The 16,872-nt window shown below is 41.9% G+C and overlaps 2 protein-coding genes across 3 annotated transcripts in view; one reads left to right on the forward strand and one right to left on the reverse strand.

The window, feature by feature from the left end:
- LOC134226423 (ADP-ribosylation factor-like protein 6) overlaps nt 1-16,872 on the forward strand; it is a 49,986-nt gene that overhangs the window by 16,081 nt on the left and 17,033 nt on the right. The gene's annotated exons all lie outside the window — the stretch shown is intronic.
- LOC134226422 (peroxiredoxin-6-like) lies at nt 1,123-15,754 on the reverse strand. Its single transcript, XM_062707191.1, has 6 exons — nt 15,423-15,754; nt 15,199-15,355; nt 14,968-15,125; nt 1,721-1,780; nt 1,539-1,614; nt 1,123-1,434 (listed from the first exon to the last, which is right to left on the reverse strand). The coding sequence occupies exons 1-6, from the start codon at nt 15,503-15,505 to the stop codon at nt 1,306-1,308; spliced, it is 663 nt and encodes a 220-aa protein (XP_062563175.1). The 5' UTR covers nt 15,506-15,754; the 3' UTR covers nt 1,123-1,305.

Raw genomic sequence — 16,872 nt, forward strand, 5'->3', positions numbered from 1 at the left:
ACATCACGGTACACGTACATCAATATTTAGGATGATGCACAAAGCCACATTAGATCTGAATATTATCAAAAGTACATTAGTTTGTATTATTGTCATCAGAAATCACGCTAATTATGAGACATGTTTAAGTCCTCCACTATTGGGTCATTTGCCATAGGCCTATTCTACCGTGCCAAGCATAGTTGTCCCATATTGTTTTATTACGATGCCATTCCCAGACAAATTATTTCTCTATCAGACAGCATGGCTAGGCTTGCCAGCAATCCGTTCTAGTTCTTAAAACCATTGATGGATTCTTTTGTTGGCCACCGGGGCAACAAGAAGGTCATCAACTAAAAACGACATGGGACAACGATGCTTGGGACGGCAGTATTGTGCATTGCAATAAAATTACAACCATGGCTCCTTTAGATGAGAAAAAAATCTCCGCAATACAAATAGCACGAGCTATCAAAAATTCACTGCCTCGTTTCACCACGTGGTGGCAAAAATTAGCAAATGATGCAATGGAAAATAGTCGGGTGAATATTTTTTTCATGAGCCGTGCAATACAGAGACCTTTAAGCAATCAGTTAAAATAGGTTAAAATAAATGACTATGCCAGTTCCGAAAACCACGAAATCTCGATTGATCCCAGAATTGCAAATAAAAAGACAGATGGCATGTTAAAGAACAATTCCACAGAACATTATAGGCTATGATTTAATGAACTTTTAATTAGTTTTCGCCTGATCTATTGAATGGGGTTGTGTACTTTGGCATTCATTGATTGCGATGGAAAACAAACTCTGCGCTCCATTTACCTATTATCTGTTTCCAATGTTTATTCGTTTGGTCGCTAAGGACATAAATTTGATATTAAAAAGCCTTATCTATAAGAAGCATTGTTGAACGGTAAAATGCCATCATCGATTGATAATGGTAAATGAGAATAGGTAATTGGCATTATCGCATCAAAAACTGGCACTGCATGACATGGCAGAATCTCAGGGTAGAAGTGCACCAGAAACCTAAACGATGAAAAAACTTGTTCACCTTACACATGTAGGTATAAAAAATTGAAATTTAATTCCTAGCATGACTGTGATATAACTACTTACAAATAAGTAATCCAAAACACTGTAGAAGAATAAGTAATGAAACAATAATAGAATGTTTTTATTGAAATGATTACATAAACTGTTTGTCGAGATGTGACTGAAATACGATATGGCTTGCGAGCGAAAAACAAGTCCGATTCTACCGGTTTGTGCCGATGCCGCTCTCATACGCGCCCAACCCATGCACTTGAATGATCTGCCCACATCACTCGTAATCGGTGGTCGTGCGCACGTAGACATTTCCGGATGGCATCGAAACGCGCTCAATGTTGGAAAACAGCTTATCAGCGTCCGCTTCGGAGACGCTCGGGAGGATCATCACTTTGGTACCGGGCTGTGTAACCAGTTGGGCAAAAAAATGTATTCAATTGTTAGTACATACATACATTCATAGTAAGTTATAATTGAAGTCGATTGATAAGACATTGGACCACCTACCGTCCAGTTTGCGGGTGTTGCAATCACCTTCAGACGATCAGTCAGCTGCAGTGAATCGATAACCCGCAGAATTTCACTGGTTTGATAAATTGGAACAAATAGGCGAATAAAATATTCAGGTGGTTGTTTATAATGGAGATAAATCAAAGCTTATTGGATGTAGTTGGGACTAATTTACTTACTCGACATTCCTTCCAGTAGACGTGGGATAGTGCATCGTCAAACGGACACGATGGTCAGGGCTTGAAACGAAAATGAATACAAAGTAAAAATATATATTTTTAAAGGCAAAACGTGCGGCAGAAGTATGAATATGATTATGTACTAATGTTCAATAGTTTCAGACTAGATATGTATGATTATATTTGTTTCAACAGGTTCTGTATGACCCCCACTAACAAGTCAAGTGTGATTATTATACACTGAAGACCCAGATATCTGAAACCTTGGGAAGATTTCGCTTCTGAGAGCATGCAAATGAATCTGAAATATTTGAATCCTATATCGCATTGTTTGATAATTTTGAACACTCAATCAAGTTAAGTTATCCTAAACGTCCGTTGAATTCCGACCACGTTATCTGCCAGATTAACCAAGCCTTTGCTAATATCCTCATCATACCGACGTTCCGGTTCAAAAACCATATGCGCATTATGTAAACTGATTTTTCTTGAATGCGAGATGTTCGATTGCCGGTCTGGGCAATTTTCGGCTTCGACTTCCCTGGGCATAAAAGAATCATCGTGTTAGCCTAATGATATACGAATGCATAAATGGTAACTTGGCTTAGAAACCTCGCGTTTAATAACTGTGGAAGTGCTGAATGAACACTATTCAGTGAGACGGCAATTTCCCAGTGAGGGATGTAATGCCAATAGGAAGAAGAAGAAGAAATGGATCCAATTTTACTGAATATGAGATGTCGAAGGTAGCCCATAAGATTTTTGAGTTCAGCCCACGACACCTAACAGATTAACCAAGGCTTTTGCAATGTCTTTATCATCGGCATAAAGCCTGTCCACGTTAAATTGCGGACACCCATCATACAATGCGATTTTTTAAAATTTTCACAAACCACTGAGGAGATCAATTTATACGACAGTTGAATCTCTCCGCTTTATGTTATTTTTTCAGCGGGTTTTCCTTCTTATCCAAAGAGATAAAATGGCTAAAAATCAGTTGGACATTGTCTCTGTGTCCGAAATTTAACGTGGACAGGCTTTATACTCAAACTGGATCAATAATCAAATGCGCATCATATAGCATAGCATAGCATAGCATATGTGATTGTACAAATCGTGGGTGGCTATACAATGCTCAATTGAGCAATCTACTGTATATTGTCGCAAATTGGTACTTGGGATTAGTACCTTTTCCTATACAGTAGCAGTTGTATACCTGGCCACGTCCTTACAATCACGGAAGGAGGGGAAGGAATGTTAGTTCAACATCTACTAGTGAAGATGCTGGGTACCGATACTACCTTCATAGATGTCTCGGGAAGGAAAATTTGTGTTAGTGGGTAAGGTGAATAATAGGGAGCTCTATTCGACAATATAGAGCGTTTGTCAATAACAGTATATGCTGAAAAAATATTAAAATATATTCATCAATGATATGGAAATGCTAATATCATCTTCCAAACTTAGACGCACATGTTCATGATAGAATTAGAGGCGAAAGTATAGAATTGATAGTTCCGTTAGGATACGGCAGGCATGAAGAATGTTTTCATAGAAGTGGATTTGAAAGCGAGCGGAGGGCAATATTTGCGATGGCACATATCACGACCTTCCTTCTGCCAAACTCCCGTATGGTGGGGGCAGGGAAGAATATCAGTGTGGAAGCTGATATATCTACACTCCACACTGGCAAAAGGAAGGTGGTTTGATTTGCTCATATGCCATCGCGTCCGGAAGGATTTTCTATCGACGAATGCTGTCTCCAAATTTCTAATATGACATCAGCATTTAGTCGAAATTTCGGCAAATCGCGCGATCGTTCTGCTGTCCGAAACAAGAGCCAACACGCACTGAACTAATTAACTTTATTACCAGCCGCGCAATGCAAAACACAAAATTTCGGCAAATCGCGCGATCGTTCTGCCGTCCGAAACAAGAGCCAACACGCACTCAATAAGCAAATGCGCATCATATGAACCCAAATTTCATTCATTTATTTAGTTTACATCTAAACAGATAACACAGAATTATCAATTTGACGCATCTCTCCATCCTCGAATGGGCCCCACGCTCGCCAAGTCGTTTTGTACCTAGTCTGCCCATTTCGTTCGCTGTACTCCACGCCGTCTCGTACCTGCCGGATCGGAAGCGAACATTATCTTTGCAGAGTTGCTGTCCGGCATTCGTGCAACAAGGCCTGCCCATCGTACCCTTCCGACTTTAGCTACCTTCTGGATACTGGCTGTAGAGCTGGGCGAGCTCGTGGTTTATTCTACGCCGCCACACACCACCGTCTTCTTGCACACCGCCAAAGATGGTCCATGTCTCATGTCCGTAGAGGACTACTAGGCTTATCAGCGCCTTGTTCATGACACATTTGGTGCGGTGATGAATTTTCATTGACCGCAGTTTCTTCTGGAGCTCATAGTAGGCCCGACTTCCACAGATGACGCGCCTTCGTATTTCACAACTAACATTGTTATAAGCCGTTAGCAAGGATCCAAGGTAGACGAATTCCTCAAAGGTATCCCCGTCTATCGCAACACTGCTTCCCAGGCGGGCCCTGTCGCGCTCGGTTCCATCCACAAGTATGTACTTTTTCTTCGATGCATTCACCAGTCCAACTTTTGTTGCTTCACAGCTCAGTACAGCTCTGTCACCTTTGCAAATGTTCGGCCGAAAATGTCCATACCATTCGCGAAGCAACTGGATCTATTGAAAATCGTACCCGGGCTTTTCACCCGGCTCTCCGCATGACACCTTCTAGCGCAATGTTGAACAACAGGCACGAAAGTCCATCACCTTGTCTTATTAGCCCCCGCCGCGACTCGAACGAACTGAAGTGTTCGCCCGAAATCTTCTCAGGGAAGCTGTTCTCGTCCATAATTTTCCATAGCTCAACGCGGTCTATACTATCGTATGCCGCCTTGAAATCAACGAACAGATGGTGCGTTGGGACCTGGTATTCACGGCATTTTTGAAAGATTTACCGTACAGTAAAGACCTGGTCCATTGTCGAGCGGCCGTCAATGAAGCCGGCTTGATAACTTCCTACGAACTAATTCACTAATGGTGACAGACGACGGAAGATGATCTGGGATATCACTTTATAGGTGGCATTAAGGATGGCGATCGCTCGAAAGTTCTCACATTCCAACTTGTCGCCTTTCTTGTAGATCGGGTGGGTCTGCTGTCTCCGCTTCCGTTTATAACGTTCCACGTTCTGTCGGGTAGCTTGCTGTAGCGCGACCGCCCGCATTGCGTCATTCTCCTCCAGAATCTGTCTGCACTTTTCGTCGAACCAATCGTTCCGTCGACTTCGTCCCATATACCCGACGTTGTTCTCCGCTGCGTCGTTAATGGCTGCTTTGACTGTATTCCAGCAGTCCTCAAGAGGGGCCCCATCGAGCTCACCCTCTTCCGGCAACGCTGCCTCGAGATGCTGCGCGCGTGCAGTGGCGACATCAGGCGATACGGATGGCTGTATTGGAAGTAGGTGCTGCGAATGGCCATGTTTTTGGAGGCAGCAAAATCAATTAGTCGTAGGCCGTTTTCGTTCGTCAGCCAGTGAGCGTTGAACTTCCCAATAGTCGGTCTAAACTCCTCTTCTTGGCCAACCTGAGCGTTCAAATCTCCTATGATGATTTTGCAGTCGTGGCTTGGGCAGCTGTCGTACTCACGTTCCAGCTGCGCGTAGAATGCGTCCTTATCATCATCAGTGCTTCCGGAGTGTGGGCTATGGACGTTGATTATGCTGAAGTTGAAGAACCGGCCTTTGATCCTCAACCTGCACATTCTTTCATTGATCGACCACCACCCGATCACGCGCCTTTGCATATCGCCCATCACTATGAAAGCTGTTCCCAGCTCGTGTGTGTTGCCGCAGCTCTGGTAGATGGTATGATTACCTCTAAACGTTCGCACCATTGATCCCTTCCAACAATCCTCCTGCAGCGCTACGATGCCGAATCCACGGTCTTTGAGCACATCGGCGAGTATGCGATGAAGTTGTTCCACGAATCGAATTTTCAATCGCTAGCCATTTTTCGTCGCAGTGGTCTTTGTCGATGGTTCCCGTCCGTACTCTCTTGTTGATTATTCGTTGCGTAAGTTCTTTAAAGGCTGGATTGCACACTCTTCTTCTTCTTCATTGGCATTACATCCCCCACTGGGACATTGCCGCCTCGCAGCTTAGTGTTCATTAAGCACTTTCACAGTTATTAACTGCGAGGTTTCTAAGCCAAGGTACCATTTCTGCATTCGTATATCATGAGGCTAACACGACTGGTGGACGAGGGCTACACCCATAGTGATCATCTAGCAATTCGCTTTAAGATCAACTATGGCGTGCAACATCCGAGGTCCGGGGATCCCTGTCAGGTCCTGGGGTGGAGAACCAATCACTTCGACAGCGAAGTTTTCACCGCGGCCCTGGGACTGGAAGCCAACACTGGAGGTCTAAGCGGAGATGTGTTGGTAGCTGTCCTATCACGCGCGTGTGACGCCACCATGCCGTGGAAAGCCCTGCCTAGAAATGGTAGACGGCCGGTATACTGGTGGAGTCCCGAGATTGCGGCCCTTCGATCAACCTGCCTCAAGGCTAGACGAAGGATGCAACGTGCCCGCACCGAGGATGAAAGAGCGGACCGCACTGTGGAGTGGCAGGGTGTGCTAGAGTGAGCAGTGCACTGAGCACCCAAATAAGTCTCATATTTGTGGGCTAGAGCGTGAATCAGGTGGTAGGGTGAGCCTCCAAGTTAGTCTCACATGGTGCGTAAAGGGTGAGCATCCAAGTTAGACTCACACGGTATGTCAGTGGTGAGCATCCAAGTAAGACTCATATGGTGCGTCAGAAAGAGTGTCAGCTATTCCTTCAGATACGCGAAGTACCAATGGTACGCTTTACCCAGCATTTGCCGTTCCCGGAGCCTAGTGCTCCTAATAGAAAAATGACTACTGCTCTTTCTGTCTTATGAGTTATGACCCACGTAAGTAAAATCATGTACCTATGGAAATATAAACGGTTCATGATCGAGATAGTCACTTTGTATTCGAAATATGATTCCAATGCCAGCTGCTGTCCGAGGTTTGAATCAAACAGAAGCAGGATATTTTCATATTGCGTGTCGAGAATTATGAGCGTCTAGACAAGTCCTACGAAGAATGCCAAAAAACGTGAAATCCATCATTGGCGACTCCAATAATGCACAGGTTGGAAGGGAAGGTTCTTTCGCCCAGCTTCTACGAAACAACCAATGACAACGGCCTGAGGTTAGTCAATTTTGCTGCAGCCAGAGGAATGGCTTGGCTGGGAACACCCAAATGAAGATACGTGTTCTCAAATCGATCATGTTTTGATGGACGGTCGGCATTGCTCAGATGGCATAGTTATGCGGACCTTCAGAGGCCTAAATATCGACTCTGGTGGTATGCAAGATTTGCGCAAGGCTGTTCAGCATTACCGGTTCTAGGCGTGAGAGAACCATGCAGCTGAACATACAGCGATTGTTGGGTTACGGCGTTACGGCGAAAATTTGAACGCATTGAGGCAATAGTCTACCAGGCGATCACTTCAACAGCCACAGGGGTACTTGGTACCACACGAGGAAACCAACTGAAAGGCTGGTGGCTGATGTGGAGTGACAAAAAGCGACAGATGAAAAAAAACAGACTCTTAGCCGCACCGGACCGCTTGATGGAAGGAGCATTCTGAGTTATTGTTGAACAATAATAATCGGACAGAGAGAGCACAAGCAGTATCATGATTGAGGATGATGGACAAGCAGTGAATCCGCCAACGCTAGATGAAGCTGAGAAAAGCTGTTCGAGAGCTAAAGAATGGTAAGAACGCTGGGAAGGACGGAATCCCGGCCGAGCTTCTAGAAGTTGGGAGTGACCGGCTGAGCGAAAAAATCCACCACATGATTGAAATGATTTGGGAGGGAGAAGAAATGCCTTTGAGCTGGCTTGATGGCCTCATATGTCCTATCTACAAGAAAGGGGACAGACTCGATTGTGCTAATTATCGAAGTATATCATTCCTCAATACCGCCTACAAGGTAATCTTCCGAGCTCTGTTTAGCAGATTGCGTCCGTCTGCGGAGGCCTTTGTCGGCGAATATCAAAGCGGTTTTCGAGTCGACTATTAACAACGGACCAAATGTTTACTCTGCGACAAATCCTTGATAAATTCCTGGAATATCGATGAGACATCCAATTTGTTCGTGACGTTAGACGGATGCGCTCTCTAATCTGCTATTGAACATTAGCACTGCAAGGTGAAATTCGAATATCTGGTGATCACCAAGTTTTACTTGCTCCTCCTTTTGCGGATGACATCTACATCATTGGTGTAGATCACAGAGCAGCGGAAGAGGCTTTCGTGGCTTTTGAGACGGCCGACTGGAAGAATAGGACTGACAATAAAGACTGACAGACGGCAGAGAACGTGGCAGTTCAAACGGTGTTGGTCCCGAGGTGAAAATGAATGGGATGCGATTTGAGGTTGTCGACGAATTCGTATATCTTGGAACACTCATCATAACATGTGATAATGACGTTAGTCGCGAGGTGAAAAGACGTGTTGCCGCAACTGCAAGTAGGACTTTCTACGGTTTGCATAGCCAGCTAATGTCTCGCAGGCTACAGACACGGACAAAACTAGCTCTATACACATCGTTGATTCGTCCAATTGCCCTGTACTGCCATGAAGCATGGATATTTAAAGATGCTAACTATCGAATTCTCTTAATTTGCATATTGAGAATAAATCCAAGCTCTTCGTTCCGGTGCAATTTCGCTGGTTCTAGTCAATCAGGGAGTAGCAACTACGAATTGTACGGCCATCGTGCTGAAGCTACCCAACTAACAATTTTTGTGCTAAAAGCTTCAACTTCTAGCCTTAGGCTGTATAACATTCGAATAAAATAAAAGCCTCCGCAAATAATCCCTTAAACTTCAACTCGACTATTACCCAAATATCTATCAGCTAGTCAGTTTGTGCCAAATATATTTCATCTTTTATCGTTTATGCAGCTTTCATATAGTCATAAAACAGTTCTGTCTGAATTAGCAATCCAGCTTATCGGTTAAGAGCTCATGTATGCAATTGTGTTGCTTGTTAGCAACTTCCCATATTACGGTGAGTAGCATTCACATTGAAAACGTTTTCGCTCTTGTTATAGCACTAACAATATAGCGTAATGGCGCTATAAATGAACCAACGAAGCTTTTAGGCAACTTCTGTATCCTCGAAGATTGCACAACGTTTAAATAAACCTTATACTGCTTCTTTGAATAGCTTATCAGTATGGAACGTCAAAACCGCAATGTTTACATTCGATTTTTGTTGCCGGAGCTGTGTATGAGCTATTGATTTCTGTAATGCAGCTTCAAAGGTATTCACCTGCTCTTATAGCAACTGACAAAGCGCTGTCATTGATGCTAGCAGATAGTGTAAGAAAACAAGCCATTTAGAAGCAATATTTCTGTTGACGGTTACTGTTAAAGGATTAGCAGCGGATGCTACTGTATGCAAGTCGAGAAAATGTTGCCTAAAAACAATTTCAGCGATTGATGATGCATAAAAGTTAGCCAACAGAACATGCTGATAGATGTTTGAATAATAGTTGAAATAATGCTGAAAGTATAATATTCAAGCTTATGTGCTAAAAGCAGCACGTAGGACTCTTTCTAACGTTTATACAGCACGAAACTGAAAATTGCGTTAGTATAACAACCTATTGGATATGCGAAGAAGCACATCCATAATTTCCTTTGTTATTTACATATGTCAAAGTGACGGTGATGACAGAGCAGCAGCCATTGAATCAGCAGATCCGGAGTTCGAATCTAGGTAGCATCAAAATTAGTATTTCAGTTTTCACAAAAAAAAAACAATAAATAAACACCGACATTTACTCTTCTCTCAAATTATATTTAATTAAATTGAATTCAGTGGCTGTATAAAACTTATTTAACAGATTCAAAAAATCTGAATAAGCGCCATTGAAGCGAATTATATTACTGAATGGTTTAGTAAAGATTGAGAAAAAATTGTATAACATGCTGTAAAGTAGTTGTGCAGGCACGTCAAAAACAGCTGAATAGATTCGCCAGATTTGCTGGTTTAAGAATTGAATAGAAGTTCTTGATCATATGTATAGCACACATATTCAGCTTGAAGCCGTATAGACGAGTTGAAATAACATTTACATTTTCTTGTCTTCGTCTTCTTATAAATATATAAAAATGAAATGGTCTGTGTTCGTATCCGCATAACTCGAAAACGGCTGGATGGATTTTTTTCATTTCTTCAGCATAAACATTCGTTATAGTTTCCGACGGGTTTATATGATATTTCCTAATGGGAAAATTACGAATAAGGTTGAGTAAATTGTGAAATACTAAAATTAAGATTTGTATAGCAATTTCGCTTGGGCAGTTCAGAACGCATTTTTTCGCCTACTATGCAGGACAACGTCTGCCGGGTCAACTAGTTGTCATTAAGATCACTCCTGACGGAATCCAAGATTAAAAGTGCTCGCGTTTTCGGGGGCACACCACTCGATTCAGAGGAGGCGCACAACTGTCATTTTTGTTGATTTAGCTTTGCTGCGTCGCAGCATGCATGAAATAATAAAAATGACAGTTGTGCGTTGCTTCCGTATCGAGTGGTGTGCCCCCGAAAACGCGAGCAGTCTTAATCTTGGATTCCGTCAGGAGTGACCTTAAATGTTAGTTGGGACAATACCCGACGTTGCTCTTCGCTGTGTCGTTAATGGCTACTTCATGTATGTACACTCAGTTTTTTTGTACACGTTTTGGTTTTAGTTGTTTAAGGCATTCAGCGTCAATAAAACAATGAGTTAACCCCACGCAAAAAATCAAAGAAAATTCAGGGGGTATTTAAAAAGCTGTTAAAGTCCAGGTTAACCAAGAAATTAATTAATTCCAACCGCGTAAAAAAACCTAGGTGTATTCCAGCAGTCCTCAAGGAAGGGCTTTATCGAGCTCATCCGCCTCGAGATGCTGCGCGTATGCAGTGGCGACATCAGGTTGCTGTAGTCGCTCTAGGTCGTACAGCGGCGGCCGTCGATACCGAACATTGTTGATGACGAATTGTTTTTGTATATCACCAGATAGTGGGCAGAGTCAAGATTAGCACAACGATATGACCTGACCTCGAAAATATCGGAGAAGTGCCGTTAATCAATCAGTGATCGTTTTGTGATTCGGAAGGTTATGGTAAAAGTAGGATTATTCGTTGTTTGGTGTTTTACGAATGGCATTCAGGGGCTGACAACAACCCCCTTAATTTCCGGTGGACTATGGTGCACAGTTTCACTTAGAGTCCCTCGCTGGCATTGGGCCGATGATCAGCCGTCCCTAACAGCAAACCCCCCCCCCCTCGGAATCTGAACATGCTATTGGACGGTCACATTACGCAATGTGACTAATCAGCTTGATAGTGTTCTCGAGTTTTGTAGAACAAACTATTCTTATTTTTCATGGAAACAAGAATAGATGGAAGCAACTTTTTTCGTTTTGTTAATTATCCTCCCGAACACACTCGAATCTAATGTCGAATTCGTTTTTAAAAAGTTCCAACCTAGGTTGGAACCAGTTCCAACCTAAGTGCTGTCAAAGTGTTTTTTTATTCGCTCAGGTTGGAACTAGGTTCGCACTAGTTCCAACCCCAAAGCTGTCGGGTTCGCACTGTGTTGTTTCACGGTTTCGCACCGGGTTCACCAATACAACTGTACTACAGCTGTCAAAACCACGTGGGAGGGTGGGACTGGGCGGAATAAACAAGCAGAAGGGAGAAACGAAACTGTCTGTTAATTAAAATAAAAGGCGCGTTGAAAATCTTTATTATGTAGTTTGGGGATTCCCTTTGAAACCCGTTCACAAAATCCGCTAAGAATTGTCAGAAAAATATAATTGAGGAATACGGAATAGAATTATTTCTTATGCAGATTTTTTTTTGAAATTCTTCCAAAAACTCTTTCGTGCGTTTCAGAATTTTCTTCGGGAATTCTGCCAGAAATTAGGGTAAAGTGCCCAATAGTGGACCCCCAACCAATAATGGACCCTCCAGCCATTTTTGCATTATTACAGCACAATGTAAACATTTTGCTCTGAAATTCCATCGGGAGAACCTACCTTACAATCCTATGATTTGATTACATGCATTGGAAATGCTATGGAAAGTAAAATAACATGATGTTTTACAATTCTATAAAAAATAAAAACGAGAGTGTCCATTATAGGAATATTTTTGAGGGTCCATAATAGGGAAGAAGAACGTCCCGAAACGGAACATAAAAATCCAATGAAGTGTCGACTATAGGGAAGCAAATTCCTATTATGGACCCCCAGGGGGTCTACTATAGGGCGAATTCAGTCAGACTTTAAAATGTGATTTTCAACGAATAACGTCGTGTATTTGAGTGCTTTATGTATGTATCGTAAAGAGGAGATGCAGAACTTGGTATTAGATGTCAAGCAGAATTAATATGTTGAAAATTTATACTCCTTATGAGAAAAAGAGCAAAATTTCGCTACTAGGGGGTCCACTATTGGGCATTTTACCCTACTTCAGAAATTCTTTCAGTAATTCTTTCTTGAATTTTGGGCGATATCTTTCAGGCATTCCTCCATATTTTTCCAAGGGATCCTTTCGAGATGAATTCCATTGACAATTCTTCTAGGAATATCTTTGAGCACTCTTCTAGGATGTTCTCTGGAAGTTGCTCCAGGAATTTATCTGGGAATTCCTACAATATAATTTCTTCAGGAAATCCTTCTAGAATACAGGAACTTACTCGAAGTATCTTCAGGAATTTCCGCAAGTTTCGTACATAAATTCCCCCGGAAGTACCTTGAGCAATTCCTCCGGAAGATTCTTGAAAATTGAAAATGCACGGGGCCTAAAATTCGGCGGAAAATTTTCCCGAGGTGTGAGGATACCTTTATCAGGATTCAGGAGAGGTAGCGGGGAAAAAAATTAGCGAATCCTGGAGAATTTTTATTACATGCTTCTGAGTGTTATCCGAAAAAAAAACTTTTGCAGAAATAGATGAATTTACGGTAATACGGAAATACGGAATTCTTGGTATAAAAATGTAAAAATGCACGGGATTATTGAATATAATTAAATAGGGGAACTGTTCCGATCTTCATCTCACTGAATATATATTCATCTCAACGGGAAACAAAGAAATGCAGCACCAATTTCGTCGCCTCTTTTTGTCAACATGCGTGCTGAGAAAAATCACAAAAATAATAATCATTCCAAATTCCTTTCCATTGCTTTTTTTTATGTAATGAATATCGGAGCCATGAGATGAATTCCAGGAGCAATTTCCCTGTTTATATCCACCCAAAAGTAAATTCCACTATCCGCAAAAATCAGTTCACAAACTTAAACATATTTATTTATCATGATCTAATTAATAGTCAACGCCAACGCACTGCCAGTGCACTGGATGTCCTGGATCATATGTTTCGAATCAAAACAAACACGATGCTACGCACACCAACATATCCAATGACAGATGGAACTGAAAATGTTTTTTTATTCAGGGTTCGGGTTGGCACTGACCCAGGTTTAAAAACGAATTCGACATAAAGTAAATTTAAAATCATGAACCAAATCAGCTGATATTTTAAACGCGAAATACCGTTTTGACTCAAATCACGAATACTCAATCCATGGAGATTTTTATCGAAAATATTCCGCTAATATTGCATAAATAAACGAATTTTCACGCCAGGCGTACAGATTAAGGACATTAGAATTGTCCAACAATGAGATAACGTTGAAATTTTGCATTTTAGTGCATTTAAGGTGATGTTCGGAATTTGAATCAAAGTGTTTGGAATTTAAGACAATTTTTACTATGCATGTTCGGCATTTGATACAAAGTTTGGCAGAATAAAATCGTCCAGTATTGATAATTACAATCAATAAAATATGATTTTCAAGCTCTTATATGAAAGTTCTATTTTTGCGCTACCCGATGGAAACAATTGATCTATACAAAATTGCTGATTCATGTGCCATAAAGACCTTCGAAGTGAAAAATGTGCTCAAGTGTTCGGAATATCAATCAAAACGGTTTCATGATCGAAGACTTTTAATGATAGACTCTAACAGGTTTTTTACAATCGGAAGCTTTCTGACTCTTTCAAATGTTATAGAAAAACATTCTTCTTCGTATTAAAAATCTCTTGATTTTGTATCATCGTACAGAAACATATCGTATACCCGATTACATTACATTTTGTTAAGAACAGGGTTCGTAATGCTCACTCAATCTCAGGAGCACATGATTTTCCCTCACGAAAGTTTTCGGGGAGAAATCGCTTTTCGGGAAAGAAAAACAGCCTGAAGAGTGATAACAATTTTTCGCTCACTTCGATTGCCGCTAAACGTTGGTTTGCTCTTTTTCTTTCATATTCGAGTCTTTTAGTGGCATCATAAATGCAAATTGTAGTAGCTTATGTGGAACAAATAACTTATTGCTTTCATACAGATAGCGTGGTGGTGTGGCTAGAGTGAGCGCATCCCCACAGCTATTATTGTTACTATTCTGGGTTTGAATCCCGGCGCGGCCATACAATTTTGTAATTGTTCTGCGATAATTCTCGCGAAAAGTGAGTGAGAAGTAAAAGTAATGAAACGAAAAAGGATTTTCATCTAATTGGCAAGATTTTCGTTTATCTTTCAATGCTAATTCTAGACAAAAGATTGATGGGTGAAAGATGATCCTTAACATAAACAACGAAACAAGATTTTCCCTTGGCCCGAAAAACGCTTGCTTTGGTCTCATTGAAATGAAAAGTCGAAACCCTGGTTAAGAAAATTATTTTGAGCTTTTTAGTGGAATGTCTTCACTTGTCATAAGACGAGTTTGTACAATCCCATTGAAATTCCACCACTTAATTGTATCTTGATAGATACGTATTTCGACCTCAACAGTAAGGCCGTCTTCAGTGTCTACTTGACTCGACTTCGTCTGTTGAGGTCGAAATACGTATCTGTCAAGATACAATTAAGTGGTGGAATTTCAATGGGATTGTACAAACTCGTCTTATGACAAGTACATTACATTGTTAACAGGAAAATACTTCATGCAAGATTTGCATAAGTATTTATCCGATCAAGCAAAAATGTTCCGACAGCGGGCATCGGGAGGTAATCTTCAAGAGCTTGTTAAACACGACTATTAACATAAACTCACCTAATGACGAACAAAGCGCGGACGGTATGCGCCAACTCCGGATCGTCCTTGTCCTTATCGTCCAGCATTCCAAACTTCACAGCCAACTCCCGCGTCGGATCGGCAATGATCGGGTAGGGAAAATTTCCGATGATATCCGGGCAGTATGATTTGATATCCTACGTGGGTACAATTAACAAATGAAATTTAACACCACGACAGCGGTCACCGCAAGGCTCCAAAAACACTCACATTAACCCAATCGACGTGGCACTTGAGGTCATCTACCGAGTGGGCCAAAATTTTCACATTTCGCTTCGCAAAGTGCTCCCGGTGGACGGCAATACGACCCAGCTCCGTTGTGCAAACCGGAGTGAAGTCGGCCGGATGGGAGAAAAGGACACACCACCTGGAAAGCACATCACATATTTTGATAAACACTTTTGTGGGTAAAATCCTGCAGAAAGGACACTCACGAATCCCCGAGCCATTCGTAGAAGTCGATCGGACCCTTGGTCGAATCGGCCTTGAAGTTTGGGATGGTAGCTCCGATACGCATCTTAGAACAATGCACTCACTTTATCACTGCAAACTGATCACACAACACTTCAGGTGGAATGCCGCGAAACGACTAACCGGTAGAAGTTGAGAGCGACTACAATATAAACGGAGATAGCTACTTAAGTCTACCTGAGTGGCAAGCGCAGCGTGACCTCCAAAAGTTATAAACTGTAGATCAGATCTGAGAGTCTGAGACAAGTTATGTATCTGGTCAATATGGGATTGTTTCGAACGTAATCACGCTCAGACTCGTTATTGTTGGCGGGTTGAGTGGCGACTCTGAGAGACAAGCAGAAATTTCAATTTATTACGAGTTTAATTCACACACGATTTCAAATAGCCAACCAGAAATAAGAGAGCCCTTATCTGTCTGTTTTTCAAAGTTAAATATCAAGAACACCGATTATCATAGCTCTTGACAAGCTTGAGGAGTAGCTAGGGCCGGAAGTTGTTAAATTATCCAAACAGACTACACATAAACACTTGGCTGCAGGATTTTTTGCAAGATGCATTTTGTTGATGAAGAAAATTTAAATATAAATAGGGAAACGAAAAACATATGCGGACAATTGAAAAATTAAAACGATTACTCAAATCTGAGACATAATCGTGATATAGACGTAGGACCTCAAAATTGGCCTTGCTTTTGAAGTTCTACAGTGTAAGTTAGCATTTAGGTACTAATAGGCGGTAGAGCATGGACATACCTTTGTCCCATCTCAGGGGCACCTAGCCTGATGAGAGTTAAGGCGAGCTACGATGGCCCACACCATCCTTAGCCGCTGGGTTCTTCTCGCGGGTATCGGCTCAGACACAATAATTTTCCCGCTCGGCGTGGAGGGCAGTTAACCCTGGGAGGTGGTTCGGACCTAGTTCTGCACTTCGATTTCAGCGATCAAGTTCTTTACACTCACGGGGTTCGATCTGTTACATTTACAATCCCCGTCGGGAGCACGAACACGATTCACCACCAAAGCAGATTCACGAATACCTCAGCGTTCTCACAATTCACGACCGGATTCTTGAGGGTATAATCCTCTCCATTAAGGTAGAAAGCACCAGCACGTGTTTAGACACTTTCTCGCTAACGACGTTTTATAATTTTTTCACGCACCTTGTTCGAACGGAGGCTCAAGACAGAAGAGACTCGGTATGCCTCCTTGCCCTTTTCATATATCCAGCCCAAAAAAAAACTCCCTTTTTTGCGTTTCATCTTCATAGATCATTTTCGCTACCGCCCGGTGCGTACACTGAGCCCAAACATCATCCTTTGAACATAGGATTTGTCATCCCCTCCATTTTCGAGATTAATAATACCGCTTCCAAATGATCACTCTGAAAAATCTTCACGTCATATTTACCTGA

Source organism: Armigeres subalbatus, chromosome 3 (genome assembly GCF_024139115.2).
Source record: "Armigeres subalbatus isolate Guangzhou_Male chromosome 3, GZ_Asu_2, whole genome shotgun sequence".
Lineage (NCBI taxonomy): Eukaryota > Metazoa > Arthropoda > Insecta > Diptera > Culicidae > Armigeres > Armigeres subalbatus.